Source organism: Macaca mulatta, chromosome 11, assembly GCF_049350105.2.
Source record: "Macaca mulatta isolate MMU2019108-1 chromosome 11, T2T-MMU8v2.0, whole genome shotgun sequence".
Taxonomy (NCBI): domain Eukaryota; kingdom Metazoa; phylum Chordata; class Mammalia; order Primates; family Cercopithecidae; genus Macaca; species Macaca mulatta.
In genome coordinates, this window is record NC_133416.1 from 57,398,999 (window position 1) to 57,414,682 (window position 15,684).

General features: G+C 43.6%; 1 protein-coding gene across 20 annotated transcripts in view; it reads right to left on the bottom strand.

The window, feature by feature from the left end:
* The window catches only part of LIMA1 (LIM domain and actin binding 1), a 105,343-nt gene that overhangs the window by 48,148 nt on the left and 41,511 nt on the right, over positions 1 to 15,684 (bottom strand). For 14 of the 20 annotated variants that reach the window (XM_077954189.1, XM_077954188.1, XM_077954187.1 and 11 more), the window contains one exon: positions 6,308 to 6,353. In XM_077954189.1, the coding sequence (XP_077810315.1) occupies positions 6,308 to 6,353 (46 nt within the window). The remainder of the gene's footprint in view (positions 1 to 6,307; positions 6,354 to 15,684) is intronic. The other 6 variants (XM_077954190.1, XM_077954186.1, XM_077954184.1 and 3 more) reach the window with 1 other exon arrangement.

The following is a 15,684-nucleotide window of genomic DNA, read 5'->3' on the forward strand; positions in this document are numbered from 1 at the left end:
CAAAAAGTTTTCTTGCTGGAAAAGAGAGAATTGCAAAACAGCTCCAGAAGCTGGTTCTACCCTAACTGCCAGCAGCACTCTTGGCTCTGTAAGGTCTCGTGCCACACAATGGATGAGTCATCTAGGTCTCTGACTTCACCTGCCCTTACTGTAACCACACAGGAGCCCTGACAATCAAAGTGGCACTTTGCCTTGGTAACTGGACACTGTTTTTTCTCAGATATATATCATGTGATCAAAGTATACTTATGACATGAAAAGATGCTCATAGGATACTTTTGAATGAAGAAAGCAAATTATAAGACAGCATGATCCCATTTTATTTTCATTTCTTTAGAGACAGGGTCTCACTTTGTCACGCAGGCTGAAATGCAGTGGCATAATCATAGCTCACTGCAGCTGTTTGACTTCCTGGGCTCAAGTGATCCTCCCACCTCAGCCTTCTGAGTAGCTAGGACTATAGGTGTATGTCAGCATGCCTGGCTAAATATATATATACATATATTTTTTTTGAGATGGAGTTTCGCTCTTGTTGCACAGGCTGAAGTGCAACGGCGTGATTTTGGCTCACTGCAACCTCCGCCTACCGGGTTAAAGCAATTCTCATGCCTCAGTCTCCCAAGTAGCTGGGATTACAGGCATGTACCACCATGCCTGGCTAATGTTGTATTTTTAGTAGAGATGGGGTTTCTTCATGTTGGCCAGGCTGGTTTTGAACTCCCGACCTCGGGTGATCTGCCCGCCTCAGCCTCCTGATGTGCTGGGATTACAGGCATGAGCCACTGCGCTCAGCCCCAACTGTCTCTTTAATATGTTCATAACATTATCTTATTTTAAATTTATTATTTTTCTCAATTATAAAAGTAATAACTTATTGGGGGAAAAACTCTCAATCAATATAGAAATATGTACATGACATGAATAGATGCTACAATACATGCCATTTTCCCTACTTGACTCCCCACCTTTCCCAAACTAGATACCCACTCCTAACAGTTTATATGATATATATGTTCTCATTCTTTTCTATTTTGTACACTATATGTATTTTTTGTACAAAATCATACTGCACTTACTGTTCTACACTTTGCATTTAATCACTTAATGTGCTTTTGATGTCTTTTCATGCCCATACATAAAATCTTCAATCTTTTTTTTTTTTTTTTGAGACGGAGTCTCGCTCTGTCACCCAGGCTACAGTGTAGTGGCACGATCTCGGTTCACTGCAACCTCTGCCTCCCAGGTTGCAGCAATTCTCTTACCTCAGCCTCTCAAATAGCTGGACTTACAGGAATGTACTACCATGCCGGCTAATTTTTGTATTATTAGTAGAGACAGGGTTTCACCATGTTGGCCAGGCTGGTCCTGACCTCCCTCAGGTGATCTGCCTGCCTTGGCCTCCCAAAGTGCTGGGATTACAGGTGTAAGCCACCATGCCTGGCCAAAATCTTAACAACCATATAGTATATTATACTCTATATGCAATTACCATTCCCCTACTGATTAATATCTGTATTGTTCAAAATTATTTGCCAGCTATTTAGATTACAATTTATATCTCATTATTACTTTAATTTACATTTATCTGATCATCAGTGAGGCTAAGTATTTTTTCACATAGCTACTTCTTTGTTATCTATTTTATTTATTTATTTATTTATTTATTTATTTTTGAGACAAGGTCTTGCTCTATTGCCCATGCTAGAGTGCAGTGGCATGATCACGGCTCACTGCAGCCTTGACCTCCTGGGCTCAAGCGATCCTCCCACCTCTGCCTCCCAAGTATCTGGGACCACAGGCCCATGCCACCACATCCAGCTAAATTTTTAAAATTTTTACAGGGAGGGGTCTCACTATGTTGCCCAGGCTCAAACTCCCAGGCTCAAGTGATCCTCCCACCTCAGCCTCCCAAAGTGTGGGGATCACAGGTGTGAGCCACCATGCCCGTCCTCTTCTTTAAATACCTATACACGTCCACTTACCTCAACTGCTAAATGCACTGGAGGCTTCTGCTTTATTTGATCTCACTATAGCATTTGACATTACTGACCACTCTCCCTTGTAAAAATTGCTTCCAACTTTTCTGTGATACCCCTTTTTCTTAGATTTCTTCCCATTTTGAGACGCAAGAAGGGTGTAGAAAAAAACAATAATGAAAAAAAGATTTCATTGGGCGCAGTGGCTCACGTCTGTAATCCCAGCACTTTGGGAGGCCAAGGTGGGCGGATCACGAAGTCAAGAGATCGAGACCATCCTGGCCAACATGGTGAAACCCTGTCTCTACTAAAAATACAAAAATTAGGTGGGCATGGTGGCGTGCGCCTGTAGTCCCAGCTACTTGGGAGGCTGAGGCAGGAGAATTGCTTGAACCCAGGAGGCAGAGGTTGCAGTGAGCCAAGATCATGCCACTGCCCTCCAGCCTGGCGAAAGAGCAAGACTCCATCTCAAAAAAAAAAAAAATTTATTCTCATTTATCTGGCCACTACTCAAACTCAGTTTCATAAATTAGTTATTCTTTTTCTTTTCTTTTCTTTTTTTTTTTTTTTTACAGGTTTCCCCTCCTCTGTCCCTCCCTTATATGGTGGGGTACCTCGGCGTTTTTGTCTTAGGTCCTCTGTTTTGCTTACATTACATATTCTCTGCATATGATGTTATCCATCCTGATTTCACCCACCATATAGATTATAACATCAACAAATATGTAGATAGATCTATATACTATGTATCTATATAGACAGAGTTATAGAACTTATCTCTAGACAGATATCTCTCCTTTTCTACCAATTCTACCTGGAAGTGCTAGAGGCATCCTAAACTCCTCCTTGATTAAGGTTGAAGTCGTCCCTTTTTTTTTTTTTCTTTTTCTTTCTTTCTTCTTCTTTTTTTTTTTTTTTTTTTGAGATGGAGTCTTGCTCTGTCACCCAGGCTGGAGTACAGTAGTACAATCTTGGCTCACCACAGCCTCTGCCTCCTGGGTTCAAGCTATTCTCCTGCCTCAGTCTCCCGAGTAGCTGGAATTATAGGCGTGCACTACCACGCCTGGCTAATTTTTTTGTATTTTTAGTAGAGATGGGGTTTCACCATGTTGGCCAAGCTGGTCTCGAACTCCTGACCTCAGGTGATCCATCCGCCTCAGCCTTCCAAAGTGCCAGGATTACAGATGTGAGCCACTGCACCCGGCCTGAAGTCTTCCCTTTCTTCCCTTCATTCCTCATTCTCTAACCTGTTTCTTTTCTTGAACTCTCTATCTTGGTGAATGCGACAATCATCTTTTCATCTGTCAAGTAGGCCTGTTCTCTTATGCCTTCATGCTGTGCATGTGCTGCTTCCTCCATCTAGAACACAAAGCCTCTGCCGCTCCCTGTCGCCTCTGCTTAGCTAATTCCTCTTGGTCCTTTAGGGTTGAGTCAGGCACTGCCTCTTCTGGGAAGCCTTCCTAGATGTAGCACAGTTCAGGTCCCTCCTAAATTCTCCCCCAGCCCACTCTATTTATTTGATATGGTACTTATCACACCTGGATTGTAATTCTATTTTCCAAATTCTAAACAGTCCCTTGGAGGCAGAGAATACATCTCATGCTTCTTGTGTCTTCAGGAGCTGGAACATAAGAGATGCTCCATGATGACTGTCTATACTCATGGCGTCAACTTCTCTCATCCCACTGTCTTGAACCTAGTCCAATTGAGGCCTCTATTCCACCACTCCCAAACAACACGAGATGACCAGTGACCTTCATGTTGCCAAATCTGATGGTCAGTTCTCAGCTTATCTGTGTGTTTGATTATGTTAACTCCCCTTCTAGAAACACTTTCTTCACTTGGCTTCTGGCACTTGTTTCCTCTGCTAGTTACTCCTTATATCTCCAACCTTTAAACGCCAAGGTACCCCTGAGCTAAGTCATGAGACCACTTCTCTGTCTACACTCACCTCCTAGCTCATCTCATGCACCTCATAGCTTTAAGTACCACTGACACTTTGACACGCGTCCATGTTATCCGCAGCAGGCATCTCTTCCAATTCCAGATTTTTATATAGTATCCAAGTTGCTACTGACATTTCCATTTGGATGTCTTAATAAAACATGTTACAGTTTACATTTGCAAAACTGAGCTTCTACTATTTCTTCCTCTCTAAATCTGCTTTTACTGTAGTCTTCCCTGTCTAAATTAACGGTATTTTAATTTAATTGTGTTTTGGCCAAAAACATTGTTGCTATTCATTTATTTATTTTTTTATAATAGAGATGGGGTCTGCTATATTGCCCAGGCTGGTCTTGAATTCCTCACCTCAAGTGATCCTCCTGCCTTGACCTCCCAAAGTTCTGGGATTACAGACACAAGCCACTGTGGCAGAGCCACTGCTGCCATTCTTGATTCTTATTTCTCTCTACCTTCAACATACATCCTGACCACTTCTCAACACCTATACTGCTACTACTCTAGTCCAAACCATAGTATACCTGGCCTAAATCATTATAATTGTCTCTTAATTGGTCTCCATGCTTCTGCCATTATTGTTCCTCTACATTCTCTTCCATTTTTTTACATTTAAAAAATAGAGAGACAGGGTCTCGCTAGGTTGCCCAGGCTAGTCTTGAACTCCTGGCCTCAAGCGATCCTCCCACCTTGGCCTCCTAAAGTGCTGGGATTAGAGCCTTCTCTTCCTTCTTTTTAAAAATTTAAGTCAGACCACATTACTGCTTTGCATATAAACCCTCTCCAAAGGCCTCCTTGCATTCAGAGTTAAAGCCCAGGTCTTTACAATGATACCATTTGACCTTTCTCTTTGTATTCCTCAAACACACCAAGACCATTCTTGCCTGAGGACATTCGCACAAGTGGTTCCTTCTGCCTGACTCTTCTCCCTGGCTCATGTCCTCAAATCTCTGCTCAAACATTTCCTCATCACAGGCCTTCATTGACCACCCTAGACTCTATCCTCCTTACCTGCGTCATGGTGTTCCACAGCACTAATCACTACTGACACAATTTCTTTTTTTAATTAAAAAAAATTTTTTTTGAGACAGAGTCTCACTCTGTCACCCAGGCTAGAATGCAGTGGTGCGATCTCGGCTTACTGCAATCTCTGCCTCTCGGGTTCAATTGATTCTCCTGCCTCAGCCTCCAGAGTAGCTGGGATTACAGGCATGCGCCACCACACTCAGTTAATTTTTGTATTTTTAGTAGAGACAAGGTTTCACCATCTTGGCCAGACTGGTCTCCCAACTCCTAACTTCAGGTGATCTGCCTGCCTCGGGCTCCCAAAGTGCTGGGATTATAGGCATGAGCCACCATGCCTGGCCATACTGACACAATTTCTTTATTGTCTGTCTTTTGCACTAGAATGTAAATTCCACAAGGGCTGGGATGTAGTCTGTGCTTGGCATGTAGTAGGTGCTCAGTGAAAACTTGTTAAATGGATGAGAGTGAAGGGAAGGAAGAAAGAAAGGAGCAAGTGAGGGGGGGACAGACAGAGGCAAGAGGGAAGAAATCAGCAGTTGAGTAAAGTAATGGTAGTTTTTTCTTATAATGCACCAGAGGAGATCCATTTTTTTAATTACAGGAAAATTAAGTCAAGGACCTCAGCCGTAGAGAGAACAAATTTACAGGGACACATTATGCACTAGTTTAAATAGGTTAGGCACTGAAAACTGCCAGGAGGAGGTTTTTGTAATGCCATCCAAATTAAGGAATTATGGCCCAAACATATGAGTTTTTTTCCTCACAAGATTAAATCAAGCAAAATTTCAAAAGACATGTATTGTTCAGCCTCACTGGAAATTAGCAAGCACGGAGACTAGAGAACGGGTAAAAGCAGAGAGTTTATTCTGGAGGTTTTTGTCTTTGATAGATCCCGCAGCTAGGAAACTTGCTGACTAGATTGGGTCAAGAAGTTTGCTTTAAACAAAAAACCCAGAAGATGAGAACAGCTGCACAGCTACTACCATTTAAATGCACAGATGTAGAAGTTCTGATTGTCTGATGTGGAAAAAAGGAAGACTACCTAGGAAACCCTGTGTTCTCATTTGAGAAGAAGCCATTTTACTAACCTCAGGCAAGCACTTGGTCTCTTGTCCTTCACTCCACACAGGAAAGAAAAAGTGGTTCAAAAGGAGAAACGCAGTGAAAAAATAAGATTCCCTGCACTGAATCAAGCTGTCCTGAGCAAATGGCTCACAGATCACACCAGCTGGCACAAATGTCCACTCAGCTGACACAGAACCCAAGTCCCACAGAGGCTGCAGGTGGCTTGGCCACACAATTCTGCTCAAGAAGTGCCACGTGCCCTGGAATTTCTGAATACTTACAGTTCTCTTCTTCTCCATGTTTGTTTCTTCAGCTGCTTTCTGGTACCTTCAGAGAAGCGGGGGAAAGAATGTCTCAAATTAAACATATTTTTACTCTTTCAATTTTTTATCTTTTTTTGAGATGAAGTCTCACTCTTGTTGCCCAGGCTGCAGTGCAGTGGTGTGATCTCGGCTCACTGCAACTTCTACCTCCCGGGTTCAAGTGATTCTCCTGTCTCAGCCTCCAGAGCAGCTGGGATTACAGGCACCCACCACCATGCCCAGCTAATTTTTGTAGTTTTAGTAGAGATGGGGTGTTACCATGTTGGCCAGGCTGGTCTTGAACTCCTGACCTCAAGTGATCCACCCGCCTCGGCCTCCCAAAGTGCGTGCCCAGCCTTTTTTTTTTTTTTTTTTTTTTTTTTTGAGACAGGGTCTCACTCTGTTGCTCAGGCTGGAATACAGTGGTACAACCATGGTTCATCATAGTTCACTGCAGCCTTGACCTCCCAGGCTCAAGCGAACTTCCTGTCTCAGCCTCCTGAGTAGCTGGGACTATATAAGTGCACACCACCACACCTGGTTTTTAAAAAATTTTTGTAGAGATGGGGTCTTGCCATGTTGCCTAGGCTGGTCTCAAACTCCTGAGCTAAAGTGATCCTCATGCTTCGGCCTCCTAAAGTATTGAGATTACAGGTGTGAGCCATCACCCCAGCCACTTCCTTTTTTTCTTTTTCTTTTTTTTTTTTTTTTTTTGAGATGGGATTTCTTTGTCACCCAGGCTGAAGTTCAGTAGTTTGATCTTGTCGCACTGCAACCTCCACCTCCAGGGCTCAAGTGATCCCACCACCTCATCCTCCTGAGTAGCTGGGACCACAGGTCTAATTTTTTGTATTTTTTGTATTTTTCGTAGAGACAGGGTTTCACCATGTTGACCAGGCCGGTCTCAAACGCCTAAGCTTAAGTGATCTGTTGGCCTCGGCCTCCCCAGATGCTGGGATTACAGGCGTGAGCCACCAGGCCCAGCCCCCTAGCCACTTTCAATCTTTAAGAAAACCAGTTCTGGGCTGGGTGAAGTGGCTCACACCTGTAATCCCAGCACTTTGGGAGGCTGAGGCAGGTGGATCACCTGAGGTCGGGAGTTTAAGACCAGCCTGGCCAGCATGGTGAAACCCTATCTCTACTAAAAATACAAAAATCAGCCAGGCATGGTGACGCACACCTATAATCCCAGCTACCTGGGGGGCTGAAGCACGAGAATCGCTCAAACCCAGGAGGCGGAGGTTGCAGTGAGCTGAGATCACGCCGTTACACTCTAGCCCAGGTGACAGAGCAAGACTCAAAACAAACAAGCAAGCAAACCCAAAGAAACAGTCTGCATACCTATTTCTGCCAGCAGTTGCTTTTAATCAACTCTATCAGAAGAAGCTGTAAATCAGAGCAGACCTCACTTCCTGCAGCTATTCCAGTCATCTGCTCTGATATAACAGCAAGATCCCAGTGGATAAGGTCAAATGCTGAAATAACTGCATAGAACAGAAAGTCCAGGCTTTAAGCCCCAGTTTTGCTGCTTATTAACTGTGATCTCTGGCAAGTGACTTAATCTCTCTAAGTCTCAGTTTCCTTATCTAGAAAGTAGTTACAATCTACTTTCAGGATTGCTGGGAAGATTAAATGTAATCACATGTGTAAAAACATTTTGAAATTAGTTAAGTCCATACAGCAATGCATTAATTCCAATATATACATTTCCCCTCCCATATTTATGCCTCTGATATCTTACAATTGTTCTAATCTTGATAGTCACATTGCCTGTACATGTTGAATTTAGTATAAGTTATTGATATTGTCATTTTAACTCAGTTAAAAGTATTTCATGGTACTACATAGTTTTGTTTTGTTTTGTTTGAGGCGGACTTTCGCTCTTGTTGCCCAGCTGGAGTGCAATGGCACAATCTCAGCTCACTGCAATCTCTGCCTCCCAGGTTCAAGCATTCTCCTACCCCAGCCTGTCAAGTAGCTAAGGTTACAGGCATGTGCCACCATGCCTGGCTAATTTTTGTATTTTTTACTAAAGACAGGGTTTCACCATGTTGGCCAGGCTGGTCTCGAACTCCTGACCTCATGTGATCCACCTGCCTCAGCCTTCCAAAGTGCTGGGATTATAGGCTTGAGCCACTGCACCCAGCTATTATTATATGTTTTAAATGCCATTTTAAAATGTCTTTTAAAAGATTACATTATGCTTGGCATTTAAGGAAAAATTATTTTACATATGCACAAGAGTGATATGTGAGAAAAGTTTGTGATAAGCACTGATCAGTTTAATGAGCATTTTTTCTTAGAGATGCAAAAATAGTGGCACAGCCTATAGTTGATGACATCTTAGATTTCATAAATAATTATTTGTTATTACTTTTATCATTTTGTCATTTTTATTACTTGGATTGGAAGACCTCTGAGAACAAAATTAAAGTCCTTTTCAAGGAGGAACAGGTTTTCTCCATTTAAAGGCTAAGTGGTCCAGAGATTTGTGCAGGTCCAAGCTGCACAAATCTCCAGACCACCCAGAACAACCTTTTTTTTTTTTGAGACAGAGTCTTGCTCTGTTACCCAGGCTGGAGTGCAGTGGTGTGATCTCAGCTCACTGCAACCTCTGCTTCCAGATTCAAGTGATTCTCATCCCCCGGCCTCCCGAGTAGCTGGGATTACAGGCATGCCCCACCACACCTGGCTAATTTTTGCATTTTTAGTAGAGACAGGGTTTCACCATGTTGACCAGGCTTGTCTCAAACTCCTGGCCTCAAGAGATATGCTTGCCTTGGCCTCCCAAAGTGCTGGGATTACAGGCATGAGCCACCACGCCTGGCCCCAGAACAACCTTAACCTGGCTTCCTCCAGGCCTCTGAGTCATGCACTGAAGTCAGCACCATCACGTAGAGAATCACCATTGTGTGCCTCTCCTTGGGCCTGCATTAGCAGATCTCAGTTAGCCCCACCCCAGAAAAGGGCCCTGTTCAAAGGGCACTGTCCTCTGCCTAAAGGTAGAATTTCAGAATTCACGAGGCGGCATTTGGAGTAGGAGGTAAGAGAGGAAGAAAAAAAGCAGCCTCAGGCCTGGTGCCATAGCTCACACCTGTAATCCCAGTACTTTGGGAGGCCGAGGTGGGCTAATCACTTGAACCCAGAAGTTCGAGACCAGATGGGTAACACAGTAAAACCCTGTCTCTACAAAAAATACAAAAATTAGCTAGGTGTGGTGCACGCTTGTAGTCCCAGTGTCTTGGGAGGCTGAGATAGGAGGATTCCTTGAGCCAGGGAGGTTGAGGCTGCAGTGAGCTATGATCACGCCACTGTACTCTAGCCTGAGCTACAGAGTGAGACCCTGTCTCAAAACAAACAAACAAACAAACAAAAAACAAAAAACAAAAAAAAACAACAAAAAAAACAGCCTTGATCTCCAGGACTCAAGCAATCCTCCCACCTCAGCCTTGCAAGAAGCTGGAACTAAAGACATCTACCATCACACCTGACTAACTTTAAAAAAAATTTTTTAGTAGATATAGGGTCGTGCTATGTTGCCCAAGCTGAGCTGGTCTCAAACTTCTGAGCTCAAGTGATCCTCCTGTCTCAGTCTCTCAAAGTGTTGAAATTACAGGCGTGAGCCACCATGCCCAGCCAAGAAAGAGTATTACATAAAGGGTCTTCCAATTCCATCACTGTTTTTTGTTTTTTTTTTTTTTGAAGAGTCCTGCTCAGTCCCCTAGGCTGGAGTATAGTGGCGTAATCTCGGCTCACTGCAACCTCTGTCTCCCAGGTTCGAGTGATCGAGTGATTCTCCTGAGTAGCTGGGATTACAGGTATGCGCCGCCATGCCCAGCTAATTTTTGTTTTTTTAGTAGAGATGGGTTTCTCCAAGTTTGCCAGGCTGGTCTCGAACTCCTGACCTCAAGTGATCCACCAGCCCTGGCCTCCCAAAGTGATGGGATTACAGGTGTGAGCCACCATGCCCAGCCCCCAATCCTATCACTGTCTAATTTTAATAGTCAGATATTAACAAGCATCTCGGTCACCATGTAGATGTTGCTCTGCAATTGAGCAGAACTTTCTAATAGGGTAGGGTAAAAGGACTACCAAACATTTCTGGCACTTCATTGACCATAACTAGGAAGAAAGTGGGATTAGAACTGCTATGATTCAATTGACAAGCTGAAAATATATTTGCAACTTATATTACAGACAAAAATTTAATTTCCCTAGAATATAAATAACTACTAATCAACAGGGAAATGACAACTGAATAAAAAAAAGGCAGATATAAACATACAGTTCACGGCTGGGTGCGGTGTCTCACGCCTGTAATCCCAGCACTTTGGGAGATGGAGGTGGGCGGATCATCTGAGGTCAGGAGTTGGAAACCAGCCCCACCAACCTGGCAAAACCCTGTCTCTACTAAACATACAAAAATTAGCCGGGCGTGATGGCAGGCACCTGAAATTCCAGCTACTAGAGAGATTGAGGCACGAGAATCGCCTGAACCCGGGAGGTGGAGGTCGCAGTGAGCCAAGATTGTACCACTGCACTCCGGCCTGGGTGACAGAGCCACACTCCATCTCAAAAAAACAAAAACAAAAACATACAGTTCACAAAAAGAACATCTCATGGCTCTTAAACAGAAAAGATGTTCAACCTCAAAATGCAAATTCAAACAATGCTAAGAACATTTTACCTATCAAACAGGAAAATATTTTCTTTTTTCTTTTTTTTTTTTTGAGATGGAGTCTCACTCTGTCGCCCAGGCTGGAGTGTAGTGGCGTGATCTCGGCTCACTGCAACCTCCGCCTCCCAGGTTCAAGTGATTCTCCTGCCTCAGCCTCCCAAGTAGCTGGGATTACAGGTATGCACCACCACACCCAGCTAATTTTTTTATATTTTTAGTAGAGACAAGGTTTCACCATGTTGGCCAGACTGGTCTCCAACTCCTGACCTCAGGTGATCCGCCTGCCTCAGCCTCCCAAAGTGCTGGGATTACAGGCGTGAGCCACTGCATCCGGCCAGAAAAGATTTTCTTAAAAAGCTAATATGCAGGGGGTTCCCTTTCTCGGCTTGAAGTCCTTCTCCTTCTGTCTCTGTATGGGGAAGCTTCTTTTTCCTTCTTTCTTGCCTAATAAACACTCTCTGCTCCTTAAAATCACACACACACACACGCATGCACGCACACACACACACACACACGTGTGCGTACACACAATGCACACAGCTAATATGCAGTTGGGTTGGGTAGCTCACGCCTGTAATCCCAGCGCTTTGGGAAGTGGAGGTGATAGGACTGCTTGAGGTCAGGAGTTTGAGGCTGCAGTGAGCTGTGACTATGCCACCGAACTTCTGTTTAAAACAAACAAATAAACAAACAAAAAAGGCTAATATGGGACATTGGTGAAGGTATGGGGAAACAGGTTCTGTCTTACATTGTTGGTGGGAAGGTAAATTGGTAAAACCTTTATAGAAGGCATTTTGTCTATGCCTTCTTTAATATTTGCCAAAATTATAAAAGCACAAATGTTATAATTTACCAATTCTTTCTGCTCCCAGAATTTATCCTACAAATACACTAAAAAAATGTTTCATATTAGATTATTTATCGTAGCATTAAATATAACAGCAAAAGACTTAGAACAACCTGAATGTCCATTAGCAGAGGAGTGGTAAATTACAATGTATATGTATAATGAAAAGGGAAGGTGGTAGTGATCGTACAATAATACGAATGTACTTAATGCCACTGAACCGTATTCTTAAAAGTGGTTGGCCAGGTGCAGTGGCTCATGCCTATAATTTCAGCACTTTGGGAGGCCAAGGTGGGTGGATCTCCTGAGGTTGGGAGTTCAAGACCAGCCTGGCCAACATGGTGAAACCCTGTCTCTACTAAAAATATAAAGATTAGTTGGGCATGGTGGCTTATGCCTGTAGTTCCAGCTACTAGAGAGGCTGAGGCATGAGAATCCTTTGAACCTGGGAGGTGGAGGCTGCAGTAAGCTGAGATCACACCACCGTACTCCAGCCTGGGCAACAGAGTGAGACTCGGTCTCAAAAAAAAAAAAAAAAAAAAAGAAAGCGGTTAAAATGGTAAATTTTATGTTATATACTGTGTATTTTACCACAGTTAAAACAGTATGGTACCAGCTATAGACCAATGGAACAGAACACACAGCCCAGAAATAAACCGTTACATGTATGGTCAAATCATTTTTTGACAAGGGTGCCAAGACCATCCAGTGGGGAAAGGAAAATCTTTTCAACAAATGGTGCCGGGAAAACCGGATAGCCACGTGCAAAAAAATGAAATTGGACTACCATACACAAAAATTAAGTCAAATGGATCAAAGACCTAACTATAAAAGCTAAAACTATAAAATTCTTGGTTGAAACATAGGGAAAAAGTCTCATGACATTGGATTTGGCAATGATTTTTTGAAATTTATTTTTTGTCGTTTTTCTTTCTTATTTTTGTTTTTCTTATTTTTTTATCTTATTTTACTTTTTTATTATCTTTTGATCATCTCATTACAAGATTTGGTAATGCCTCATTGGAATACACCACCAAAAGCACAGGCACAAAAGAAAAAATAAACTAGACTTCAACAAAATTAAAAACTTTTCTGAGGGTTGGCGCAGTGGCTCATGCCTGTAATTTCAGCACTTTGGAGGACAAGGTGGGCGGATCATGTGAGGTCAGGAGTTCAAAACCAGCCTGGCCAACATGATGAAACCTTGTCGCTACTAAAAATACAAAAATTAGCCAGGTATGGTGGTGGGCACCTGTAATCCCAGCTACTCGGAAGGCTGAGGCTGCTGAATCATTTGAACCCGGGAGGCGGAGGTTGCAGTGAGCCGAGATTGTGCCACTATACTCTAGCCTTGGCAACAGGGCAAGACTGTGTCTCAAAAAACAAAACAAAACAAACAAAAACAAAAAAACTTTTGCGCATCAAAGAACACTATCAACAGGCTGAGTGCAGTGGCTCATGACTGTAATCCCAGCACTTTGAGAGGCCGAGGTGGGTGGATCACTTGAGGTCAGGAGTTCAAGACCAGCCTGGCCAACATGGTGAAACCCCATCTCTACTAAAAATACAACAATTAGCTGGACGTGGTGGTGGGCACCTGTAACTCCAGCTACTGAGGAGGCTGAGGCAGGAGAATCGCTTGAACCTGGGAGGTGGAGGTTGCAGTGAGCCAAGATTGCACCACTGCCCTCCAGCCTGGGCGACAGAGTGAGGCTCTGTCTCATGAAGAAAAAAAAAAGAACAAAGTAAAAATGTCCCATGGAGTGGGAGAAAATATTTGCAACTCATATTTGAGTTTTAAAGTAACAAAAATGAGATAATGTAATACATACTATTCTGCTTCTCCCTTTCTCCATTTCAGAGAGAAATTCAGAGAAGCTGACATTTTCATTCAAGAAATACTTATTGCTGTCTACTATGTTCCAAGCACTAGAGAAAAAGTAATGAAAGAAATAACCAAAACAGACATAATATCTGCTCTCAGACGCTTACAGTTTAGACACTAAAAACAGAAGCACACAAATATACATACACACACATACACACATACACAGTGGTAAGTCCTTTGGAAAAAAAAAAAAGAACAGGGTGTTATTAAATAACAAAGGAACACAATTGAGAAAGGAAGAGGGAATCAAGGAAAGCCTCACTTATGTTAATTAGCCTGATTTGATCATTCCACAATGTATTCATGTATTAAAACATCACATTGGCCAGATGAGGTAGTTCATGCCTGTAATCCCAGCACTTTGGGAGGCTGAGGCGAGTGGATCACTTGAGGCCAGGAGTTCAAGACTGGCCTGGGCAACATGGAGAAACCCTGTCTCTATTAAAAACACAAAAACTAGCCACCAGGCATGTTGGTGTGCACCTGTAGTTTCGGCTACTCGGGAGACTGAGGGGGGAGGATCGCTTGAACCTGGGAAGTGGAAGTTGCAGTGAACTAAGATAGCACCACTGTACTCCAGCCTGGGTGATAAAGCAAGACTCTGTCTCAAAAAACAAACAAAAAACTATCTCATTGGACCCCATAAATATGTAAAATTATGATTTGTCAGTTAAAAACAAATGGACAAGTACGATGGCTCAAGCCTGTGATCCCAGCCCTTTGGGAGGCCAAGGCAGGCCAATCGTTTGAGCCCAGGAGTTTGAGAACAGCCTGGGCAATGTGCCGAGACCCCATCTCTACAAAAAAAAAACCAAAAACCAAAAAACAAATTAGCAGGGCTTGGTGGCATGCGCCTGTAGTCCCAGTTACTTAGGGGGCTGAGGTGGGAGGATCACCTGAGCCCAGGAATTTGAGGATGCAATGACCCCTGATGGTGCCACTGCACTCCAGCCTGGGCAACAGAGTGAGACTCTATCTCAAAATAAAATAAAATAAAATAAAATAAAATAATTTTTAAAAGGAGCGCCTCGCTGAAACGTGTAGGCTGTAGGCTGAGACGTGAAGTTTGACCAGATGAAGTTAGCCAGACAAAAACAAGGGAGGAAAGCATTCCAGGAACAGAAAAACACCATGCGCAAAGGCCTCAAGGCAAGAAAGTGTCTCATGTGTATAAGGTACACAAAGAACTCCAGTGTGGCAGAAGCTCGCTGAGAGGCGAAAGGGCAGGCGATGAGGCGGGAAGCAGGGGTGGGCCATGCAGGTCATGCTGAGGACTTTGAATTTAATGGTAGGATGGCCGGGCGCGGTGGCTCAAGCCTGTAATCCCAGCACTTTGGGAGGCCGAGACGGGTGGATCACGAGGTCAGGAGATCGAGACCATCCTGGCTAACACTGTGAAACCCCGTCTCTACTAAAAAATACAAAAAACTAGCCGGGCGAGGTGGCGGGCGCCTGTAGTCCCAGCTACTCCAGAGGCTGAGGCAGGAGAATGGCGTGAACCCGGGAGGCGGAGCTTGCAGTGAGCTGAGATCCGGCCACTGCACCCCAGCCTGGGCAACAGAGCGAGACTCCGCCTCAAAAAAAAAAAAAAAAAAAAAAGGTAGGATGGTCACTGATTCAATTCGTGTTTTTAAAAGAGTGCTCTGGAGTGTGGAGAATGGACTGGAAGGGGCTGAGAATGGAGGTGGCATTAATGAGAGATAATACTGGCTGGGCTGCAGAGATAATGGCGCTAGAGATAAAGACAAGTGAATAGATTTGAGATACATTTCGAAGAAGAATCAGTAGGGTGGTAACGAGACGGGGAAGAGAGAATGATTCCTAGGTTTCTGGCAGCTGAGTCAATGGAAGTAATGCTTCCTGGGACGCGGAATTGTGAAGCAAGAGCAAATTTGGAAACGGGGAAGATCAAGAGTTCAATGTTAGCCATGTTAACTAAAACA